We start from the raw sequence: 26,135 nt of genomic DNA, 5'->3' as shown, positions 1-26,135 counted from the left end.
AGGAGAATAGAAGAAGGTGCAACATTTACATAGTAGCATTTGATTTATTTTATGACAAATAATTGAAATTTTATTATGTATAAATCTAATTCAAGAATCTGTAGATGATACGGAAATGAATCATAAATGGTCCTTACCCTCAGCATATCATAGTCCAAAAGAAGGGGAAAAAAGGCATGGCTAAAAAATAAAAGGTAAATTGAGAGAGAGAAAGAGAAAATAAATATGATTCAGATAAAGCACTACAGATGTCTAAAGGGAGAAATAAAAATAGGCTCCAGCTAGGGCTTCTATAATTCTTCTTGAAGGACTGGGGACACTGCCTAGGTTGCTCTTAAACTGGGCATTAAAAGTGGATGAGACTTGGAATGCAATTCACTGATAAAAGTGTATTTTTCTTCAGCTCCACTAATTTAATTCAGATTTACAATTACTGCAATAGAAACAACTTACGAGTCCTAAATGCTCAAGTCATTGTTCCATTGCATAATCTAATAGGCCTATGTGCATGAAGAAGCAATTGTGAGATTATGGTCTAAATTTAGCACCCGAACTAGTGTCAAGTTTCAGTTTTTCCCCTAATAGGGATGTGATTTTAATTTATTTAAGCTCGGAAACAGTGGCTCACCACCTTGGCTGCACATGTGAATCACCCAATGTGCTTTTAAAAAACACTGATGCCCACACTTCACCACCAATCAATTAAATCAGAACCTCTCATAATGAGGCCCGGGCATCAGTTGTGTTAATGCTCCTCAAATGACTGTAATGTGAAACACAGGTGAAGAACTACTGCTTCTGAGAGTCCCATTTCCTCATTCAGTATAACTAAAAAGCAAGTTTAAGCTGTACCAAAAATACTCTTTGGGGTCGAATTGCCTGTGTGTCTAGCATTCCTGACCATGCTCACTAGGTAAATGATAGCTCTGTCTTATGTTCAGCAATTAATACAACACCAAATTTACCCTGATTGTATTTGACAAAATGTTTTCACCTGAAACAACCAAGAAGTTATGTCAATAGAAGTCCAAGGTCTAGTCCACTCTTTTATGACAGTAGAGAAAAATCAGTGACTTTGCTGGGATGTATGTGATACAGAAGCCTTCCTCCATTCTGACACTATCCCTAGAATTTACATAAAATGTTAATTTCTCACATATTATTTGAAATACATTTATATGACAAACATTAGAGGATCTCTTAAATTGAGATAACAAAAAATTGCTACTTTTAAATTCATAATTGAATATGGCTATATCCACGTTTTTTTCTCTGATTCCCAGAAAGTCTATACTTAAACCTTTTTTTGTTTTTAAATTGAAGTATAGTTGGTTTACAATGTTGTGTTATTTTCTGTTATACAGGAAAGTGATTCAGTTATATATATATACATGCATATATACATGTATTATGCATGTCTATATACATATTCTTTCCCATTATGGTTTATTATAGGGTATTGAATTAATTCCCTGTGCTATACAGTAGGAACTTGCTGTTTATCTAGTTTAGGTATAGTAGTTTCTATCTGCTAATCCCAAACTCCTAATTTATCCCTACCCCACCCCCTTTCCCCTTTGGTAACCATAAGTTTGTTCTCTATGTCTGTGAGTCTGTTTCTGTTTCATAAAAAGGTTCATTTGTGACATATTTTAGATTCCACGTGTAAGTGATATCATACGTATATTTAAATGTTAAGAACAGCAACAAAAAAACACTCATGATGTTAATGCATTTTATACTGATATCTATCTATGCTATACCATTATTTTATAGATCAGTGGCCAAAAAATTATGGCCCAAAGCCTGCTTTTTTAAACAAAATTTTATAGGAACATAGCCACGACCACTTGTTCACGTAAGCTTGTGTCTGCCTTTACAGTATAACACATTGCTATATAACACTGTGACAGAGAGGGGATGGACCAGAAAGCCTAACATATTTACTCTGTGGCCCTTTAGAGGAAAATTTGTCCAAACCTGCTATAGATTGATCTTTTAAAATCTATTACTTAAAATAATTTGTGATTACTAATTCTCTCAAATTACTCTTTGACAATTCCTTGCAATAAACAAAGAAAGAAGAAAAAGTTATTTGTGAACTGTTTATTCCTCAGTGCAGTATAATCTCCCTCATTTCCCTCCTCCATATTTTCTGTTTGTTTGTTTTTCCTCCTGTGATACACTTTTCCCATCTTCCTTGGTCTATTTAAAAAGCTGTACCTCCTTGGACTTTTAAAATGATTGTTGTATTTCCACAAATCAAGTGTCAAATATTTCTTTGCTTCCCTGAGAGCAAGTCTGGGAAAAATCATTTAAGGATTATTTGAAGGAAGAAGACTCAAATCAACAGAATAAGAAATGAAAAAGGAGAAGTAATAACTGATGCTGCAGAAATACAAAGGATCATGAGAGACTACTACAAGCAACTATATAGCAATAAAATGGACAACTTGTAAGAAAAGGACACATTTTTAGAAAAGTACAACCTTCCAAGCCTGAACCAGGAAGAAAGAGAAAATATGAACAGACCAATCACAAGCACTGAAATTGAAACTGTGATTAAAAATCTTCCAACAAACAAAACCAAGGACCAGATGACTTCACAGGTAAATTCTGTCAAACATTAGAGAAGAGATAACACCTATCCTTCGCAAACTCTTGCAAAATATAGCAGAGGGAGGAACACTCCCAAACTCATTCTATGAGGCCACCATCACTCGGATACCAAAACCAGACAAGGATGTCACAAAGAAAGAAAACTACAGACCAATATCACTGATGAACATAGATACAAAAATCCTCAACAGAATACTAGGAAACAGAATCCAGCAGCACATTAAACGGATCATACACCATGATCAAGTGGGGTTTATTCCAGGAATGCAAGGATTCTTCAGTAAACGCGAATCAATCAATGTGATACACCATATTAACAAACTGAAGGAGAAAAACCATATGATCATCTCAATAGATGCAGAAAAAGCTTTTGACAAACTTCAACACCCATTTATGATAAAAACTCTCCAGAAAGTGGGCACAGAGGGAACCTACCTCAACATAATAAAGGCCATATATGACAAACCCACAGCCAACATCATTCTCAATGGTGAAAAAAATGAAACCATTTCCTCTAAGATCACGAATGAGACAGGGATGCCCACTCTCACCACTATTATTCAATATAGTTTTGGAGGTTATAGCCATGGCAATCAGAGAAGAAAAATAAATTAACAGAATCCAAATCAGAAAAGAAGAAGTAAAACTGTCACTGTTTGCAGGTGACATGATACTATACCTAGAGAATCCTAAACATGCTACCAGAAAACTACTAGAGCTAATCAATGAATTTGGTAAAGTAGCAGGATACAATACTAATGCACAGAAATGTCTCATATTCCTACACACAAACGATGAAAAATATGAAGGAGAAAAATAAGGAAACACTCCCATTTACCATTGCAACAAAAAGAATAAAATACCTAGGAATAAACCTACCTAAGGAGACAAAAGACCTGTATGCAGAAAACTATAAGGCACTGTTGAAAGAAATCAAATCCGATACAAACATATGAACAGATATACCATGATCTTGGTTTGGAAGAATCAACATTGTGAAAATGACTATACTACTCAAAGCAATCCACAGATTCAATGCAATCCTTATCAAACTACCAATGGAATTTTTCACAGAACTAGAACAAAAAATTTCATAATTTGTATGGAAACACAAAAGACCCCGAAGAGCCAAAGCAATCTTGAGAAAGAAAAATGGAGCTGGAGGAATCAGGCTTCCGGACTTCAGACTATACTACAAAGCTACAGTAATCAAGACATAGTGGAGAAAAGGGAACCCTGTTGCACTGTTGGTGGGAATGTAAATTGATACAGGCACTATGGAGAACAGTATGGAGGTTCCTTAAAAAACTAAAAATAGAAATATCATATGACTCAGCAATCCCACTACTGGGCATATACCCTGAGAAAACTATAATTCAAAAAGTGACGTGTACCACACTTTTCATTTCAGCACTATTTACAATAGCCAGGACATGGAAGCAACATAAATGTCCATCGACAGATGAATGGATAAAGAAGATGTGGCACATATATACAATGGAATATTACTCAGCCATAAAAAGAAATGAAATTGAGTTATGTGTAGTGAGGTGGATGGACCTAGAGTCTGTCACACAGAGTGAAGTAAGTCAGAAAGAGAAAGACAAATACCGTGTGCTAACACATATATATGGAATCTAAAAAAATATGGTTCTAATACACCTAAGGGCAGGACAGGAATAAAGACAGAAACATAGAGAGTGACTTGAGGACACGGGGAGGGGAGGGTAAGCTAAGATGAAGTGAGAGAGTAGCATTGACATATATACACTAGCGAATGTAAAATAGTTAGTGGGAAGCAGCTGCATAGCACAGAGACATCAGCTTGGTGCTTCGTAACCCCCTAGAGGGGTAGGATAGGGAGGGTGGGAGGGAGACACAAGAGGGAGGTCATATGGGGATATATATATACATATATCTGATTCACTTTGTTATACAGCAGCAACTAACACAACATTGTAAAGCAATTATACTCCAATAAAGATGTAAAAAATAAAAGGATGAATTGAAAGTTCATCAACATAAGATAGAAATTCAGGTCATACCTCACATAACTTTTTATTTGGTCTCTCAACCTCGCTGAATTCCAAAAAGATAGAACTGTGCTAGAGACCTGGTCCTGAATCAAGTATTGGGTATCAGCCCAAATCCTGTCTGTTCTTTGGGGTGCCAAGGCCCGGTAAGAACAGGAATCAGTCAGTGGTATCAGGGGTAGTAGCTCCAGAAAGTTATTATAAAATGTATACTATGAATGAGAAAAATGAAAAATATGAAAAGAGCCTGCTCTTAAGTAGAATTGTTATTGACTAATAATGATACCATTTGCTTTTAACTATGTCTTTTGTTTTCTTGTCTATCAGATATTTTTTTCTCTAAGAAGATATCTATTAATAGTAGTATTTTCATGGTACTTTTGTCATTATTTTAAATATTATTGTCTGATCTCTTTACATGATATATGAAACACTATAATAATGTAATGCAGATAATGGTGTAAAAATATAGAGGGCTTGTTCATGAAAAAGGGCTTTGTTAGAATTTATAATAGAATGCTTAACTTACTCAAAGTGAAATACTAAAATGACGCCCAGTACAAAACGATAGAGGCAAGGTTGCCATCAGCTGTCCAGGGCATAAAGGCACTGGGCCAAGGCAATGAGTGAGGCTGAAATTAAAACTACATCTCACTTTTCAAGCCAGGCACCCTAGGTGGGGTATATTCACCAAGAAGAGCTTTCTTCTGTCTATGAAGTGTTGTATTCACCAGCTTTTTCCTCTTTCCACAAAGGCAATATTTGCTTGCTAAGTTTGGTATCCGGAGTTTTGTCCACCTAGCTGAGTGCTTTTCTTAATTCACTAGAAGGTGCAGTAAAGTCTAAAGGACCTTGTTAGAAATGCATAGTAATTGGAAATTCTTTTGAATCTAACCAATCAAAATTTCGTGTCTTTAGGAAATAATAGACATGATATTTTTGCATTATTTCAGTATACCAAAAAAAAATTATTTTCTCCTTAAAAGGATGTTTTAATGATTAAAAACAATAAAAGAACTATTTATTTAGAGTAAACTGGTAGAATAAGTATAGGAGGTTTACTTTAGAAAGGTCGAGTTAATTCAGTTAGTGAGTTCTATTTTTTTAAAGCTTATTTTGTGTAGTAATAAAGAATCGAAAAATTAAAACTGAAAGGTGTTCTATAAGTTTTCTATTTACAATATCTTTTCTTGTTACATTCTTTGTTTATATCGCAGGAAGTATATTTAAATTTGCCTATATATAGTCACTTATGTATTATATAAGTGATATATAATCACTTATATCTTAAACAATCACAAGAACTTTGAGCTTGTATTAATCCTTTTTTTTCTTCTAAGAAAAATGAATCAGATATCTAGAATGTTAAAGGATACTTTTTCAAGGTAAAATCATGAATTTCTTACAAATATAAATTTAACATGTTAGATATTTAATTAACTCATTATTTAAGAGGGAACTAGGCAGATTTATAATCAGTTCAAAGAAGTCAAAGAGCCATACATTTATATGCTGTAAACAATTGTGGAAATGAAATTACAAATAGACGTAAACCTGGCCTTTTCCACCTAAAAGGGAATAGAAATCAATTGAATCTTTTCCAGACAAAATTCATTTGCAAGTCCATAGGCAAGAATTATTTTCCATTGGTATCAGTTATCTGCAATTTACTAGGTAGTAAAATATTTCAAAGGCAATGAAAGGCTAAAGTCATATAACCCAGAAAGTCATGCTATAAATAATGAGTAATTTTCCATTGGAATCACCTAATAATGTCTTTGTTTATTCCAAACTTATTTACCAAACTATACTAGAAATCAGTATATGGCCTAAATGACATTCAAATCACAAGTGAAAATCTTTAGACACAAATTACATAAGCTATGGTCATTATTTTAATTATGAAGCCAAGAAGAAATAAATTTAATTGGAGAGAATACAATATCACTAAACCATTTTATATTTTTAAATTATAAAACACTAAACCATTTTATATTTTGTATTATATACACAAACATACAAATATAGGCATATGAACATTAACGTATGTTATCTTCAGAGAGGATGTTTTTTACGTCCATTGCTCATAACCGGTAACTCAACCAAGAAATTAAATAAATATGAATTTTGGAGTGTATGTAAAGGCAAAATCTTGGTTTTCGTCTTTCCTCAGAAACTAGAAAGCCAGACATCGTTTTAAAATGTGTTTATTAAGTAATTCCACAACTCACTTGTGAAAATGAATAACTTTAAAAACAAGGGGTTTGTCATTCATTTTCATCTGAAAAAATTCATGGAAAGGACAAATACTTAAGTCATTCTCTTCTGCTATTTATTCATAAGGTGAAAATTGGGAATTTTACATCTCTCTATTGACTTTAGAAATTTCACACATTTTAATGAATTTTTTATGTAAACATATTCAAAACTCATATGCCTTTAGGTTGTAGCAAAATTAACTTAAGAAAGTCAATTTGATGAAAAAGCAACTTTTCATTACATAACATTATCTTAGACTTTGATAAAACAACCCATAGCCTTTTTGTGAACATAAGTCAATACTATATCAAAGGAATATATCTCTACACCACTGTTCTTATTCATATTAATATAACCACAGATTTTGTTTTATTTACACACACGCACACATCCATGCATATGGTAAAAATCAAGATGTCAGCTGGATTTCACAGAAAACTTTTGCATTTCAGAGAAAGGCAACATCCCTTGTCCTCATATTCTTCTATCTAATTTGCAGCAGTTATGAAATGGAGCAGGACCCTGTGATCCCTGTCCCCCATGTCCTCAGCCTGCCTTTTGTCTGTAGAAATCTTTTAGCCAAAGAATAAGTTTAATAAGAGAAGTGAGAAAAAGCAGAACAAAGGAAAACAGTCAAACGAGACCAAATAATAATAACAGTTCAGTCGTTAAGCAAAGTCAAGGACTTTTAGTTCCTCCTCAAGGGCTACAGATAATATTCTGAGCCATATCCTGTGAGCTGTGTTGTAGATACTGGAACCCCCGCCAGGTAAAAGAATTTAACTACATGATGACCAGGCTGTAGCCATGATATAAGCTGCCACAATGCCAAGAACTGGCCTCAAAGAAATGGTAACAAACCGACCCTGGAACTAAAGACTAAACTGTACTTAAAACCATCAAGATGACAAGATGACACTGGTCAGACTGCTGCAGGACCAATTTCAAGATGACCGTCAGAGCTGACTGTGCTGTTTCCGCATGTAGCCCCCTCCCTCCATCTATAAAATCTCTCACCCACTGCTTGTCAGTGGGGGTGAGTTGGCCTTTGGACAGGAGTCCTCCCCACTGCATTGTTTACCTCCAAAATAAAGCACACTTTCCTTTTCACCAGCCTTGCCTTTTTAATTGCTTTTGAGCAGTGAGCAGCCAGACCCCCACGTTCAATTACAGTTAGCTGATATTTTTCCCTTTTCAAGGAATGGGCCTTAGCGTATAAAGATGTGTGATAAATCTATCTTCATTCCTTCTTCCGCCAAACTAGACGTTTTTGTGGTCTCTTTTTAAGTCAGCAGTGTCTTAATACTCCTTAAAAATGCACACTGTCATGTTTTGACCAGGAACATCTTTACTTCACATTTACACATGCCCTCCCTTAACAGTCAGACTTCAGCTTCCATGCATTCACCAATGACACAAAGCCAATTCATCAAACCGTTCCTTTCTTCTTAGACTACAGAGCTTCTTAACTGACTATGTTTTCTTTTCCCTCACTGAGGCCTCTACCAGCATCTCATAATTACCTCAAATTCATCTCATTTAAAAGCTAATTCCCCCAACTCTTGAGGGTGTAACTACTTCCTGCAGTTGTCTCCGAGTTACTTCAAGATTTTTTTGTTTTTCATTTTTCACCTAATGCTTTAACAACAGGGAAACCAGTTCCCTATATTGTCTCCTGTTTGAAATATCTAGTTTGGTTTTGCTTTTTGACTGGACTCTGTCTGACATAACAGGTCAATTGATTATTTGAACTCCTTCCAGTTTATGGGCTAAAAATCACACAGTGATCCAGTGTTATAAATTATTTTTAAATTGGTAATTAACTGACAATTTGATTAGGTTCTGCATCAGTTCTCCATTTTTTTTTTCTTTTTGAAAGCCAATAATTTAGAGGGCTGGGGAAAACACTCAACTTACCAAAGTACCTGTTATTCAGTCTCTAGGACTATTCATTTTCTCAATTTCTGGGAGGCTTTCAAAATATATTTTATCAAGACTGATTAAATGGCTATTAATTATAGTTGTTACTAGTGGTACCTTATTTATTATACATGTTCAAAAGCATTGGGAACTATTATTAATTTCAATACACCTTTGCCACTACCATATTTTGGATAAAATGCTTTTATCATATCATGTACTCTCAATATAATTTTCACCTTAATGAACAAAATTAAGCTATAAATTTATGGAAAATGTTTGCCATTGACCGAACTAGGAAGTCATCAGCTGCCCATGAATCAAATCTGACCTATTTTCTGTCAGAAATATGACTGTTTTTCAGTTTTTGTTGGTGAAAAACTTGTTTTCAAATTTTTTTCTATTATTAACATCAGGAAATGTTTGTTTTCTCTAATATGTGGAATATTTACTATGTTTTGTTGAAAATATCTCCAAAGAACTATAATGAAAGAATGAAATTGCTCTATCTTTAAAAAAAGATTAATTTATCATTTCCCCTATATTTATTTACTCACTGTCTCATAAACCTAATTTCTACAGAAGACACACACAGTGTATACTTAATGTAGAAACTTTCCAGTGTTAATTACCCCATGTCCTCCTATTCACATCCCTTATATCATTTGTCCTCCGCCTTTGCTATCTCTTATAAATCTTTGGTCAAGGTCATGATGAGCTATTGTTAAACATGATGCATACCCATAAGAAAGTGTAGGACTAAATAAATATTTGTTACTTATTGTGTGTGACCATGTGTAAATTAAAATAAAATGTCAAATAGTATCATATTTCGATGAATATGTACCACTGAGGAATTGAACAGATAATATTTATAGTCTTCCAGAAAACAAAACAACAGATGTTGCATGTAGGCAATATATGACCAAATGTTCTTAATATATAGTATTTTATGTTATTGCAATTTCAGACAAAAATAGGGGTCCACTTTGGAAATATTCCATAGAATCATTATATAGTAGAGAATGGCAGTCCAGTTGAAGAAGTCTTCTGTCGATGACTGAACTATTTAACTGCTGCTACCAGGACTCTTGAGAGCATTGGGTGATCCTTTTATACAGAGAGACACAAATTGGTAGAATCATTTGTGTTTATTTGGTTGGTTTGGGGTCAATGAGGAGGCAGTTAGCGCTAGCATCCATGCTATGACCAATTGAAATGTGAAATATCAAAGGATTCTCATTGGACAATGTCTCCTGAAGGTCAGCTGTTCTTAAAAGAAATAAAGACAACACATAGTGACTACCCCAGGGACATGGTTTTTTACAGGTTACATTTATTCAAATAAATTATTTGTACATGATCATTGTATCAAGATAAAAAATCCAATAAAGTGATATTGCCCCCCACACATGCAATACATACAAAAGATCTCTTCCCAAATCCAAGCTATTAATTGTTACATATACTAATCCACTTCAGCGTTGAGCCTGTATGAAAGTATTTATCATAAAACAAAAGAACAACAATACTATAAATGTTACTGTTGTGATGTTTAGTGTATAATGGTATTTGAATATTTACTGTTGCTTAGAATTAGGTGTACTTTGGAAAGAATATTTCTTTATGTTAAATTTAATAGGATAAAGACATAGCTGGGGGTTGATGCCCATTCATGACTATTATCTCTTTTGTTTGCTTGATGGAATAATGAATAGACTATATAGAAAATATATAAAGTAGAAACCATAGAAGAAATCCTGTTTTTTACTATCATTTTTGCATTTTTCTGTGATAAATAAGACAAAGAGTAACTGAGATATTCTGAGACAAGACATATATGAACTCTTGACTGAATAAGATATTCAGTGACCAGAAAAAGACATATGCTTATGCTCATAACTTGGAAACTTAACACCAAACTATAAACTTCAGGAAGAAAGTAACTCAACCTCAACCTTCTACTGTATATAAATGTAGCCTTAGACCTGATGCTTATAGAAGAGTACTATATTCCTGTAAGAGTATATGTCTGGGTTTGCTCCACACCAAGGCACTATGCTTAATGGCTGCTTGATCTACATTTCCCATCTAGAAGTATTACAGTGTTTCTCTATCATTGTGGTTTATCAAGTTTGCCTGTTAATATCTCCATTTGATTCATATTTTTGAAGTTATGTTGTTTAGACAGGCTTGGAGAGTCATTTCTATCAATATTATGCAGCATTCCTAATGATTGTTGGGGAAATTAAAAATCCTACCAACGAAAAGACCTCTCTCTCTCTCAGTGTAGCAGAGAAAAGACACATGATTTATTATTGAATATGTGTATTCATATACATGATACGTGTATGCAGGCAGTCCTCAGAAAACTGTAAATTCTTGACAGAATTTCACACAAATTTGTAGAGTAACATAAAAGAAAGAATAACTAAAGCTTCTCTATCTTCTCAAGAGACAAATAGATGCAACTTGTGAGTCCTGTGTACCTCATGAGAAATGTCTGAGTTAACTAGTATGATGCGCTTACAATTGTTGGGTCAGAATTTTCTTAATCTTTCATGTAAAGTCAAATGTCAAGCCTGTTATTGGGCTTATTATGTTTCAAGGAGATGGTATAGTAATTGTACTCACTTCACAGGATCATTTTAAGGATTAAATGAGCTGTCTGTAAAATACTTAGAACAGTGCCAGCACACAATAATTGCTGTGTATATATTGGATTAAAATCATTATATGCCTATGGCTTCACAGATATGAATAGCATACCTTCTGTAAGATCAATGCAAACAATACAATTTTCATTGAAAACCACATATTGGGTACTGTGATAAAATTATTGGACAAGATTATTTAGTGTTCAGAAGTACAAAGAGTCCTGCTCTTAATGGAGTTACATGAGTCTTAGGTTTTTTTTGTTGTTTTTTTTTGTTTTTTGCTTTAGAAGTCCAGTTACCTTGGAGTTTATTTAAACTAAGAGAAAAAGTCATAATGTTTTCATGCAATACATACTTCATTCTTTAAATAACAATTCTGATAAATAACAGGAAGAATTAAGGAATGCTGTATTTGTGATCCATACAAAACACGAACATTTTGGGTTATACATAATTTAAAGAAATGCCCCAAACACTTTTCAAAATACTGTGGTAGCCAATACATAGAGGCATGCCTTAGATGGTCATAGGAATGCAGTTTAGAGAATAAAGAAAAAAATCACACTGTAGCTACTCAATTTCTTCAAAATCACTGAGCAAGAAAAGCAACAATGAACTTCCATACTGATTTTACATGACTTCTATGCAGTACCTTGACTTAAATCCAAGAGCAGAAGTTAAGACTCTCCTCCTCTATTTTTTTTTTAACATCTTTATTGGGGTATAATTGCTTTACAATGGTGTGTTAGTTTCTGCTTTATAACAAAGTGAATCAGTTATACATATACATATGTTCCCATATCTCTTCCCTCTTGCGTCTCCCTCCCTCCCACCCTCCCTATCCCACGCCTCCAGGCTGTCACAAAGCACCGAGCCAATATCCCTGTGCCATGCGGCTGCTTCCCACTAGCTATCTACCTTACTACGTTTGTTAGTGTGTATATGTCCATGACTCTCTCTCGCCCCGTCACAGCTCACCCCTCCGCCTCCCCATAACCTCAAGTCCGTTCTCTAGGAGGTCTGCGTCTTTATTCCTGCCTTACCCCTAGGTTCTTCATGACATTTTTTTTTCTTAAATTCCATATATATGTGTTAGCATACGGTATTTGTCTTTTTCTTTCTGACTTACTTCACTGTGTATGACAGACTCTAGGTCTATCCACCTCATTACAAATAGCTCAATTTCGTTTCTTTTTATGGCTGAGTAATATTCCATTGTATATATGTGCCACATCTTCTTTATCCATTCATCCGATGATGGGCACTTAGGTTGTTTCCATCTCCGGGCTATTGTAAATAGAGCTGCAATGAACATTTTGGTACATGACTCTTTTTGAATTTCGGTTTTCTCCGGGTATATGCCCAGTAGTGGGATTGCTGGGTCATATGGTAGTTCTATTTGTAGTTTTTTAAGGAACCTCCATACTGTTCTCCATAGTGGCTGAACCAATTCACATTCCCACCAGCAGTGCAAGAGTGTTCCCTTTTCTCCACACCCTCTCCAGCATTTATTGTTTCTAGATTTTTTGAAGATGGTCATTCTGACTGGTGTGAGATGATATCTCATTGTAGTTTTGATTTACATTTCTCTAATGATTAATGATGTTGAGCATTCTTTCATGTGTTTGTTGGCAGTCTGTATATCTTCTTTGGAGAAATGTCTATTTAGGTCTTCTGCCCATTTTTGGATTGGGTTGTTTGTTTTTTTGTTATTGAGCTGAATGAGCTGCTTGTAATCCTCCTCTATTTTTGATAAACAGCTGCATGGTAAACTTAGATGACTTTTCCCCCGGATTTTACCTGGGAATGGCCTTTTAAATTTTTTTTATTTAAAAGAGGGCAGGTTTGGCACTTTTATACTGATGTCACCAATGTTAATATTTCTTGGGATCTCAGGAAGATTCATATTCTTTACAGCTGATACAGCATGGGCTGGAGCTCCCGCTAAGCCAGCCTCAGATTTCTCCAGTTTATTTTGTGCATCAATTTGTGTAACAATCTCATTCATGTTGGTCTCCAATACCATTCCCCCCATCACCATTTCTGCAAGAATATTGTGAACCTTGTCTACATGGAAAATTAAATCCAGTTCACAGACGTTTTCAAAACACTTGTCTAATGTTTCCACAAATACTTGAATTAGATCTAAAATGTCAAGTTCACTTTCTGAAGAATCCACACAGAAGACAAAATATAATGTTGCATAATGTCTATAAATCAGTTTGTTGTCAGATCCTCCAATTAATAATCCTCCTTCTAGGAAATTACAAACATTTTCATCTCTCTTAGATACCAAATGGAATGTCTCCCTGATGATTTGCTGTTGTGTATCTTCACTGTAGGGCTGGTAGAACTTGGAGAGCCGCGGCTTCCCGTGGTTGTTAAAGATGAGGATCGCCTTGGTCATGGCTGAGCCGGGCCGACCCGGTGGGAGCTGGGGGCCAGGACGGGGGCGGGGGCGGGGGCGGGGGCGGGCACACGAGCCTAGCCTCGGGATCTCGCTGGCGATCCTTCCCCACCCGCCCCCTCCCGCACACGCGCGCGCCAAGTCTTAGTTTTGACTCTACTTGATTAAGGGATAGACACTTTTTCGTAACCTGATTACTTTTTTAAATTACTTTCATCAAATTTTTTAAAAATTCAAGAATATCCTTTATATATCTTTGCTCCTTGAAATATTATAAATCCAGATAATATAAATCAAAATTAAAAACTTCTATAAAACACAGACTACCACAATGAGACCTGTAAGAACTGTGTAGTATAATTTTTAAGGCAACATGCACTCATACTTTAACAGCAATTGCAAAAATGTGAAAAGATGAAAGTCCTTCATATTGTGTACAAAATATTTGTAGAAAGGTTGCCAGAAAACAAACAATAATTAATTAGGAAAAACTTATTTCATAAACTGTTTGACATCATTAGCTACTTCTCACGTATTTTATAGGAGGTATGCCTTTTCATATGAAGCATACTGTATTTTCTTGGTTTTAACTATAAAGATAATGACTTAAAAGACTGTTAATTCACTAAACATTAAAATCACACACTTGAGCAATTGTGATAATTTTATTACAAGTTGTATTTATTTCAGGTAAGATAAATATACATTTTTCACTAAGGTTCCCAAGCATTCTAGATAGCCATCATCATTGTATTGTGCTCTGTTTTATTTTGTTGTGTTTTCTGCCAGCATTCTCTGCATCTTTACTTTATAATATGTGATTCTGTTTGTGAGGGTGATGAGAGAGGGTGGGGATAGTAAGAGCTAAGCTGCCTACTTGCTCCAAAGTGTGTCACCTTTGAAGAATATAATTGAAAACAGAGCATGGGATGCCTAATCTCATCCCTCAAAAGCATTTTAATTAATGTTCTTTCAGGGTAAAGAGAGCAAAGTGACCTGGTTACTAGAACACCTTTATTAAATTATAATACCACATTTGCCAAGCTAGAAAATCAAACCCCTTTTTAATACTGCTTGTATAGATGTAGGCAGTTGTCAATGACCATGTGGCATATAATTGAAAAAAGTTACATCATAAGGAACAAAGTGTTTGGAGAATTAATATTTAACTCACAATACTTTCCTTTTATTTCCAGTAAGAGTAATTCCCAAAATTAATCAGTAAGCATGTCAATTGAATTAACTGTGTTTTTAATCATTTTCACTTAACTAGTCAACAACGTTTAAGGAGATGTTAAATTAAGCCAAATCACATTGTGTGTGTGCAGAGAGTGGGGGAAAGGTTATGGAACCAATGTCTCTTGTAAAATATAGTCCCTCATTCATTTAAAAAATTCCCTGTAAGACAACGTGACGCAACTACACACCTATTGTAATGGTGAGTCCAAAACACTGACAACACCAAGTGCTGGTGAGGGTTTGGAGCAACAGGAACTCTCATCCATTGCAGATGAGAATGCAAACTGGTACAGCCATTTTGGAAGACAGTTTGGTGATTTTGTACACAGCTAAACATAATCTTACATACAATCCAGTAATTATGCTCCTTAGGATAAGGATTTGAAAATTTAAGTCCACACAGATACCTAAACATGGATGTTTACAGCAGCTTTACTCAAAATTGCCAAAACTTGGAAGCAATAAAGATGTCCTTCAGTAGGTAAGTGGATAAATAAACTGTGGTCCATGCAGACAGTGGAATGTTATCCAGTGATAAAAAGAAATGAGCTAACATGCCATGACACAAAGGAATCTTAAATGCATTGACTTCTCAGAAGCCAATCTGAGAAGTCTACATATTGTATACAATTCCAAATCTGTGACAGTTTGGAAAAGGCAAAACTATGGAGACAGTAAAAAGGTCAGTGTTTGTCAGGGATTAAGGAGGATGGAGAGATGAATAGGCAGAGAGCACAGAGGATCTTTAGGGCAGTGAAACTACTCTGTAGATACAGGTACACACATGTCATTATACATTTATTAAAACCCATGGAGTATATAACACCAAGAACCCTATGTACTAATGAACTCTAATATAGGGGTTTTTGTGACAATGACATCACTGTAAGTTCATCAATTTTTGTGGGGAAGTTGATAGTGGGGGAGTCTGTGCATATGGGGGGGGGCAAAGGGTACATGGAAAATCTGTATTTTCTGCTCAATTTTTCTATGAAAGTAAAACTGCTCTGAAAAGTAAAGTCTATTGTTTAAAAAAAAATTCCCTCTCCATGAGGAAATCATAGCTCTTCAAATGTAGAAAGTTGTGAAGTGGTATGTGTAGGTGTGCTTGTATTAGTAAATTTCCAGAATTAGAATAGTATCTGAAACATAACAGTTTTACATTAATCTTATGTGTAACTGTAAACATGTTTTAATAAGAACTTTTAAGTAAAGTTTATGTAATATAAAACAATTTACACCATTAGATTTTCCATATTTTAGTAGATACTCCAGTTAAAGTTTATTTTAATTTTGTTCAGACTACTTTTAACCAAGATAATTTTAATTCCTTCAAACACACAGTTTAACAATGAATTTAAAAATGAATTTAAATGTAATAGTTTTCCATGTTGAATTTATTCATAGATGCATATTAAATCAACATACTAAAGTTTTCATACATTCCTTATGTTATAAATGCAAAGTATTTTTCTAAAACACATTTTAGAAAATATTTACATTTAAGAAACTGTTTACATATGAAAAAGGTATAAAAGTTTTCTTTTAGCAATTGTTTAATAGTTTGATGAAAAAACAATTCCAGTATGCATTCTAATACATGAATAGAATTGATGCTAAAATAAAAACATTTAATTTGTATCCTTTTAATTTCTAATATTTCAGCTTATATTAGGATCATATTAATCAAATTTGAAATATAAATGCTAAAAAGAGGCAAGTAATATTCTTATATACTTAGATTTGATTATTTTTATGTTGAAAGGAATTGGTACTTCTTAATGATGGATGGAAGGGAAGTATAAAAGTGTAATTTCAAAGAGATAAGAACAAATTACAGGCTTTGAAAAAGTAGTGTTAAGCATAATTGATAGAATCTATAATTTTGAGCACTTATCATGTACTCAAAACTGATGGTAGTACTATCAGATATATAAAATGTAATTATCCTCAGTTCAGTAGAGTCTTGGAGAAGCCTTGCCAATACACAGGTTCGACCATTTGAAAGTCAGAGTCAGAATGAGAAACACAAATCTCACAGGATATCACTTACATGTGGAATCTAAAAAAGGGTACACATGAACCTATTTACAAAACAGAAACAGAGTCACAGATGTAGAAAACAAACTTATGGTTACCAAGGGGGAAAGCGGGGGAGGGGGGAGGGATAAATTGGGAGATTGGGATTGACATATACACACTGCTATATATAAAATAGGTAACCAACAATAACTGCTGTACAGCATGAGGAACTCTACTCAATACTCTGTAATGACCTATATGGGAACAGAATCTAAAAAAGAGCGGGTATGTATATATGTATGACTGATTCACTTTGCTGTACAGCAGAAATTAACACAACATTATAAATCAAGTATACTCTGATAAAAATTAATTAGAAAAAACAAGTGAGAACTTGTGCACATAATAAGAATACAGAAATATCATGCATGTTTTGGCCATGTGGCATTATCAAGCATGTTTTTTGTTTCACAAAATAGTTTAGTTGGAATAAAATTATGAATCTATTACTTAAATGGGAAAAAAAGTTTAAAAAAAAAAAAAGAAAGAGATTCTGCCTTCTTCCAGGCCCCACAAGACCTGATGGATTTTAACTGCCCTAGAATCACTCTGAGTCCAGAGTCAGCACAGCCCTGGAATCTGCATTCATAGGCAGGAGGATGGTATAGGTACCATCAGGTGGCGACCTCATTCATCCTGTCCTCAGTGTCTAGAACAGGCACAGCAGAGGTGATCTCTTACTGGTCTCCAAGAGCACCAAGTGAATCCAGAAGTTCTCTTTCCTTTCGCTGCCTAACGCCAGCAGGTGTCAGGTTTCTTTTCCTAACACCATCGGTTGATTAAGTATTGAGAAAGGAATCCTACCAAAGCAAACAAATCAACAAACTAAAATTTCTTAACTTCCTTCTTGAAATTATTCTTGGATGAGGCCATGATTTCTTAATATACATTGATGTTTATTTCTAAATATCTATTCTTTTTCATTAGTTCTATTTTTTTATATTGATCCTTATTAAAAGGGTAGTAAACATTTAATATTTCCAAATAGTCATTTTGTTTTTACTCATTTTAACCTATTGTAATAGGACTTTTCCATTTATTCACTAAAATTTCCCTTTATTGTCATCAATTACCTCCAACTTAAGGAATCTAATGAGCAGGTTTCATTTCTTATCTTATTTTTACTCTGGAACATTTAACCTTTCATCACACCCTCTTTCTTGAAAAGTTCTTTTCCCGTTAGCTTCCTCTTCAGTACTTATAGTTTTCTTGCTATTTCTCAGATACTCCTTTTCTTTTTCTCTCTCTCCCATTGCAAGTTCTTTTTTCTCTACCTGCAATTTAAGCAATGATATTGCCTGGAGTTTATTATTATATTTGTTTTTCACTTTCCAAATAATCCTTGGACAAATTTACTGAATCCATGTATAAGTTGATTTTAAACTCAGTTCTGAAGATGAGAAAAGTAGAGAATAAAGGCTAAAAGAGATGTTGCCTGGCTGTAAAAATCACTGTGATCCTTTCTAGCTCTGTAATTTTGAACAAGTTATTTAATCTCTGTGTCTTAGTTCTTCATCTGTAAAATCATGGTAATTATAAGGTCTTTCTTGTTGGATTATCGTGAGAGTTAAGTGATTTAATACATAAAAAGTTCCTGGCACATAGAAAGCCTGCATTACAGGTAATCTATATATTAATAATAGATGTATCTATTTATTACTAAAAAAAATCTGTAACAGCGATTATTTAAAATCTTTAAATTCTACAAAGTGTTACATAATTTTAGGACTGTTTATTGCACATTTCCATAGAATGTGAATGCCTTAACTGCAGTGCTTTTATTTTTGTTTTCTTTGGATTGCCAGCAACTACCTCAATACCTGGACTTGCCAGGGAATTTACAATTTGGGAAAAAGTATCTATAGAGAGAGCATGATGATGATTGTATTACTTGATTTGATCAAAATTAGAGTGTAACAACCTAAAATTGTATCTCCTCACACCAAATTTCAAATATTAGTTAAAAGGTGTTCAGCACTTAAATTCTATTTCCCATGTTCTCACCTGCTCATCATGGATAAACACAGGTCACTTCCCCCAGACTCCATCCTCCTTCCCATCAGCCAAATGAAAGGACAGGCAGGTCCAAGGTCAAATACAGAAATCCCAGGGAGGGCTGTTGGAATGGTTTTCTCCCTCTTCCTGCTGCACACACACACGCACACGTATTTGAAGGCTCCTCTTATGCATCTTTCACAGACACCAAAACTGTTACCTATCCCTCTGGACTTGATTACTTTTCCCCTTTGTCAGTGATTTCTGTTCTATTATGAAAACATATTATTATTCTTTACTGAGAACAGAATAGTGCAAAATTCACTTAATTTGTGGTACAAAGTTTACATCTTGTAAAAAATGAAGTTCTTGACAGGATTACTAAACACTAAAATTGCTGAAAAACAGAAGCCATTTCACTGTCTTTGAAAAACAAGGTAGTCTCTCATCTCTCTGGAAGAGATTGTTTTCCATCTTGTCGGGAAAAGGAATGAGACTCCAACCCCATGCTTCTCAGACATATATTTTAAAATCTTTAGAAATATTGTAGACTCTGTCACAGCTTAATTGTCAAAATGAACTACAACTATAAAGTTAGGTTTTTTCCTAAAAAATATATTGTGGAAATTCTCAGCTAATATAATGCCTACTTTTTCATTTATAAATTACATTACACATTGTATTTTCTATATACATTTTATATCACATTTGCTATCAATAGTAAGCACATTTCATTTCAATGTGTTATAAAGACATCAGCATGGAGACTGTTGTAAGAAAAATCCTTTGTAAAATAATGATGTCAAGATATTAGAGCAGTTGCAGTTATTTTTGAAGATATTAAGCCAAGCAACAATTTCCATTAACTGTGAAGTTCCCAGTGTTCTACTGGTTATTTTATGGGAGATACTGAAAATCTGTAATGTGTTGTTACTTCAGTAAGCTCATACTTTAGCTATGGAAATGAAATTGACAGGTTAAGACTTCAAGATACAAAATGGAAACATATTTCATATTATACACCAAGACTCTAAACAGAGAAATAGATGAATATCAGAAAAATAAGTAAATAAATAAACTTTTGTAAGAAAACAAATATGAGCTTAGCATCATTAAAAATAGAATCAAGAGGGCTTCCCTGGTGGTGCAGTGGTTGAGGGTCCGCCTGCCGATTCAGGGGAAACGGGTTCGTGCCCCGGTCCGGGAAGATCCCACATGCCGCGGAGCGGCTGGGCCCGTGAACCATGGCCGCTGAGCCTGCGCGTCCGGAGCCTGTGCTCCGCAATGGGAGAGGCCACAACAGTGAGAGGCCCGCGTACCGCAAAACAAAACAAAACAAAACAAAAAAAACAGAATCAAGAAAAAATGTAAATACACACAAACTTCTTCAAAACAAATCCAAATGTAAAAAATATATATATTTCCAATTAAAAACTTACTATACTCTTTTGGAGCCAGATATATATATCAGTTTAAGCACAAAATCCAGCACAATCTAACCCTTTGTTTGGGTGAGCCATTTCATCTCCCTGAACCTCATGTTCAAAACCTGTGAAATTATCACTATAGACATGTATAGTGAGGAGTTAAACTAAGGTAGTGTATTTAAACATTGGAGCCAATTGAAGCTATCATGTTTTTCTATGTACATTCATAGAATCAATGACTTTGTCATCGAGAAAACACACAGTATTTGTGTTGTTATTTGATTTGATACTAATGAAAATTTTCTATCCTCTCATGTAAATAGCCCATTCTTTTTTCCTTGTACAAGTAGTAAAGTATGCAAGTAGAAACATAAATATTATGTACAAAGTATGCTATCTACTAGATATCAGCTTAAAACATTAATAAAATAAATGATTCCTTTCTAATAATATTGTTTTGAAAATAACTTAGTTCTTTTGTTACAGGAGATAACTGCGAGGCCACTGAATACAGCAAGATGAAAAGCATGCTTTTAGATTTACAAAATCAAAAATATGTTACACAAGACAATGAAAACCCTAACGGTGATGACGTATTTCGGAAGAAGTTGCTGGTGGATCAAATGTTTAAATATTTTGATGCCGACAGTAATGGACTTGTAGATATCAATGAACTAACTCAGGTAGGATTAATGACTAAATTAACAAGCTAATTTAAGTATAGCATATGCAATATATTTACATTTGTGTGAATTTATGCTATATAAATAAAAATATTTTTATTCATATAATTTGACTATAGACATAAAATATTTTTAAGAGAAAAATTTGACTACTCTATCAGCAGTATTTATTTTAAGTAACATTTATATGATGTTGTACAATTTAAAAGAGATACCTACTTTTGACCGGTTTCTATACCTTAAATACCTAAAGGAATTGCCAGTTCTCTGTTATAGAATTTATAAAATATCTCCAGATATATTCTGGAGCTTTTGTAATGTTTAATTTTCTATCAGTCGATGGAAGCTTGTTTATCTGGTATTCAAGAGCATTACTGAACAGCAATTGAGTACATCTCTAACATATTGTAAATAAGTGATTTAAGAAGGTATTCAATTATTGACCTACTCCAGTACTTTTTTAATTATCAAAGATCAGGTATATTAAATCTGATTTTAATATTATGTCAACATTATTAAATTTCATTTCTTTGAAAATTGCCACCAAAATGATACATATAGACAAATTGTTATTAAAGAGAAGAGAATATTTTAATAGACAAAAGGTCTTTATGTGAGCCATTTTGGAAAATTAGAAATATTTTAATGTGTGTGTTACTGAGACAGACTGCTGAAGGAAACTGAAATACCCAGATTTAAGAACCTAAATTACTTGTGAATAGTGATGGAAATGTAAAATGATGGACATAAAATTTCTCCACAAAAATATATAGGTTTTTAGGGAGCAAAGGAGAGAATAAGCCACTCCAGGGCGACTAGGAAATTGGTGATAGCCCTGAGGAGTGTTGCTGAGTCCATGGTAATTCCTATAGTGGATCTTAAGGTGGATTTTGCTGCTGTGCTTAACAGGAAATATAGTTTTCAAAAAAAAAATTCAATTGTCTATTTCCACAACATCATGCCATTCACATTTCATATTTAATTTTATGGCTTACTTAAAAAAATCCAACAATGTGGAATATCGGTCTTATTATGCAAGTATTTCAAGTTTTAGGATAGTGTAACTTAGTTTAGAGACTTCATGTCAAAGTGACCTTGTGAGCAAATTGACTTGTCATTCTAGGTAATTAAAAAACACACCGTTTTCATTATCTTCTTTAATTCAGCTTACATTTAATGAGTAGTTACTAAGTCCCAGGCCCTGGGATTCAAGGAATGAAACTCTGGAATTTTAAGGTAAAGTTAGACAACTTTTAATTAAGATATTCATGTTGTCATACATGTCATAATTTATTTTTCAAGAATGAAACTCTTTAGAATTTTACATTTCTAGTAATGACGTAATTCACTTAAAATGAATTTATAATTAAGGCATGTCACTTGGATCTATGCATGTCTGACATATTCAAATATATTGTGTTTTTGGTTTTGTTTCTTTTTAATTTTATAATAGTTTTTAGTTTTCATTAACATGTCTACACTACTTTAACCAGTGGTTGGGTGTGACACATGATCTGACCAAATCTAGCACCCACTTCTGAGTCCAAAGAGAAAATTGCTCATCACTGGAAAATGGCATTGACATCACTCACCTATAATTGTTTCAAGTTTCTGCTACATCCAAGTTTATATTAGTTTCCTAGGGTGGCCATAACAAAGTACCGCAAACTGGGTGGCTCAGACAACCTCTCTGTCAGTTCTGGAGGCTCAGCGTCTGAGGTGGAGGTGTTGGCAGGGCTATGCTCTATCTGAAGCCTCTTGCGGGGGAGAGTCTTTTCTTGCCTCTTTCAGCTTCCGGTAGTGCCAGGCATTCCTTGGCTTGTAGGTGCATCACTCTAGTCCCTTCCTCTGCAGTCAAATAGCTTCTCTCTGTGTATTTGTTTTCACATCATTTTGTCCCTTCTTCAAAGATACCAGTCATATTGGACTGAAGGTCCACCCTACTCTAGCAGGACCACATCTTACAGTATCTAATTACATCTTCAATGACCCTATTTCCAAAAAAGTTTACATTCTGAAGTCCTCAGGGTTAAGACTTGAACATATCTTTGGGGAGGACAGAGCACAACCCATAATAAAGTCATCTGCTACAACGTTTAGTTTTGTTTTTCCTGTTACCTTTGATTTGGATTTGCTTTTACATCTGAAAAGTGCCCTTCCAATTCATCTGAAAGTTATCATGTGAGAGCAGAAAGGATCTTCAGAATCCTGTTTATATGTTGACCATCCACAAGGTACAGGCAAGGAAGGATCTGGGGAGGTAATACTTACTAACCCCTGAAGACATGCCCCAGTCCTTCCTTCAGCTTTATAGAGTGGAAATGTTAGCGTCTCATCTGTCAGCAATCAGCTGTGAAAAAACCAGAAGGTTGTAACTGACGCCGTGGAAAAGATATAATACATTTCTAGCTCTTACGAGCATAAATATTGTTTTTGACTTGTGTCTTTTTAGGTTACAGGTGCTTTTAAAGAACTTGTATTCCAAGTATTATAATATTAAAGTCAATAATATATATGACTTTAAAAATCAGCTTGGAAACATATAATATCCTCATTTAATATCAAGTTTCAAAATAATTTAAATTAAAAGAGTAAAAGGGAAAAGGATCTTAATGGTGTCTGCTAATAATTTACAAGCTATTATTAGCAGAAATGTAATCTGTAATTCCAAGATACTGCCAATGGCAAGTAAAAATTAATGAACGTAATTTGGCTTTGAGGTTTTATAAATTCAGCGTAAAAGCTGGCTGCCCGTGTTCTGTTCATACTCCACATAATGAATATATATTCTAAAGCTTGTCTTGCAGATTTTCAAGTAAATTAGAAACTAGAGGTAGTTGAGAGAAGAAAGAGATAATAAAAAGCAATAGTTAAAGGGGGTAAGATCTATAGTATCACAGTTTAAGAACTTTGATTATAGAACCTGGACTCATATCTACTACTTAATTCCTGTGCAACCTTTAGCAAATGACCCAAACTCTCTGTGTCCCAACTTCCCTTTCTACATATCAACAATGATAATAACACCTAGTATGTAAGCTGGATGTGATATTGATATTATTTTGAAAATGTAGACTTCTTAGAAACATAACTAGCACATAGAAAACATGATGTAATTGTTAGCTCTAATTAAATTTTCCAATCTAAGTTTCCTGTGCATACCGTGGAGGATAATGGAAATATAAAGAGGGCACACATGCTTGAGTTAGTGGATGAGCAACTGATCAATATTTCCATCCAGTTCATCCTTTGCATTTTTTTAAAATGTATTTATTTATTTATTTATGGCTGTGTTGGGTCTTCGTTTCTGTGCATGGGCTTTCTCTAGTTGTGGCAAGCGGGGGCCACTCTTCATCATGGTGCGCACGCCTCTCACTATCGCGGCCTCTGTTGTTGCGGAGCACAGGCTCAGTAATTGTGGCTCACGGGCCCAGTTGCTCCGCAGCATGTGGGATCTTCCCAGACCAGGGCTTGAGCCCATGTCCCCTGCATTGGCAGGCAGATTCTCAACCACTACGCCACCAGGGAAGCCCTGCATTTTTTAATGTTTACAATCAGCTGATAGGTGAGAACAAATCGGCCATTATAACCCAGAAATCTATGTACACGTTATTAAATATGCAAGCATTTTAATACCAATTTTCACAATGAAAAAATGTTTCTTACAAAAGAAGAAAAATAGTTTGGTTATTCCAAGAAATTAGGAAAAATAAATGGTAGCATGTTTTATTTATTTATTCATTATTTATTTTGCTCACATCATTTGAAGTACTCATCTGCTTATCTCACGTAGCTAGTATGAATGTTGTTAAATCCTGAGTTCTAGGCTAGAGACAAGTACATGGCATCATTCTGCAACCACTGTGGTGTTGGGCATTTTTCTCCAGAGTATATAGTGCCCCTGTCTTTACAGATATGATGTTAAATTGAACTAAAGTTTAAATAAATATCATATATATATCGTTTTTAAGATGCTAATATATATTATACTAAAATATCCTTACCTGTCAAACTGTAAAATACATAGTTTTGTGCAGTTTTTTCTTGCCCATAAAACCAAGTTATAAGAAATAATTGAAAGCAATATCTTGATTAAGACAGACATAGATGTGTTATGAAAGAAACAATATGCTTTAATTGACTATATTTTACAATTTAAATATTTTAAAACTATATAAGTCCTCAGTATAGTACAGTAACTGAGTAATGATAATAGTAGTAGTAATTGTAATAATACTATTACGTTTCTATAATCCAGATGTCTGTCATTCCCTTTGCATTTCTTTTTGAGCTACACACACACACCACACACACACACACACACACAATCCATTTGCAAAAAGCAATATGTACTTGGTTGAATGACTGAAGATGTATAGGGTGGTAGAGGATGGGATTATATCACATATTACACAAATCACACATTGAAATCCAGTTTAGATGAAGCACTTTGTACACTTTTCCTTTCCTTGTGCTCTGTCCAGATCATGCCTTGCATTTTCTGTACCACAGACGCAGGACCCAAGTCTATCTCTCAGTTTCAACTCCTTAATTTTCCCTGGGGCTCCAAATTCCTTATCACTCAAAACAATATAGTTCTGTTTTATTTATATTCTCCCCCTAAATGTGTATAACTGAATACATCACTTTCAATAGTTGCCAACATCTATGTGCCTTTCTTAAAAACTAATGACAAGTTATAGAATATAATAACACCAACATCAAAAACCGATATGTGCAAGAGGGAGGAGATATGGGGATATATGTATACATATAGCTGATTCACTTTATTATACAGCAGAAACTAACACACC

General features: G+C 34.3%; 2 protein-coding genes across 4 annotated transcripts in view; one reads left to right on the top strand and one right to left on the bottom strand.

Annotated features, from left to right (window-relative positions):
- FSTL5 (follistatin like 5) overlaps positions 1–26,135 on the top strand; it is a 630,648-nt gene that overhangs the window by 278,918 nt on the left and 325,595 nt on the right. For all 3 annotated transcript variants that reach the window (XM_060147086.1, XM_060147085.1, XM_060147084.1), the window contains exon 4: positions 21,125–21,321. In XM_060147086.1, coding sequence (XP_060003069.1) covers positions 21,125–21,321 — 197 coding nt within the window. The remainder of the gene's footprint in view (positions 1–21,124; positions 21,322–26,135) is intronic.
- Positions 13,314–13,901, bottom strand: LOC132519164 (AP-3 complex subunit sigma-1-like). The gene has a single exon (XM_060147083.1). It carries the CDS (start codon positions 13,893–13,895, stop codon positions 13,314–13,316), a length of 582 nt encoding a protein of 193 aa, XP_060003066.1. The 5' UTR covers positions 13,896–13,901.

This window comes from Lagenorhynchus albirostris, chromosome 4 (genome assembly GCF_949774975.1).
Source record: "Lagenorhynchus albirostris chromosome 4, mLagAlb1.1, whole genome shotgun sequence".
NCBI classification, from domain to species: domain Eukaryota; kingdom Metazoa; phylum Chordata; class Mammalia; order Artiodactyla; family Delphinidae; genus Lagenorhynchus; species Lagenorhynchus albirostris.
The sequence above is the reverse complement of the archived record's forward strand: the minus strand, read 5'-3'. Positions and strand labels throughout refer to the sequence as shown.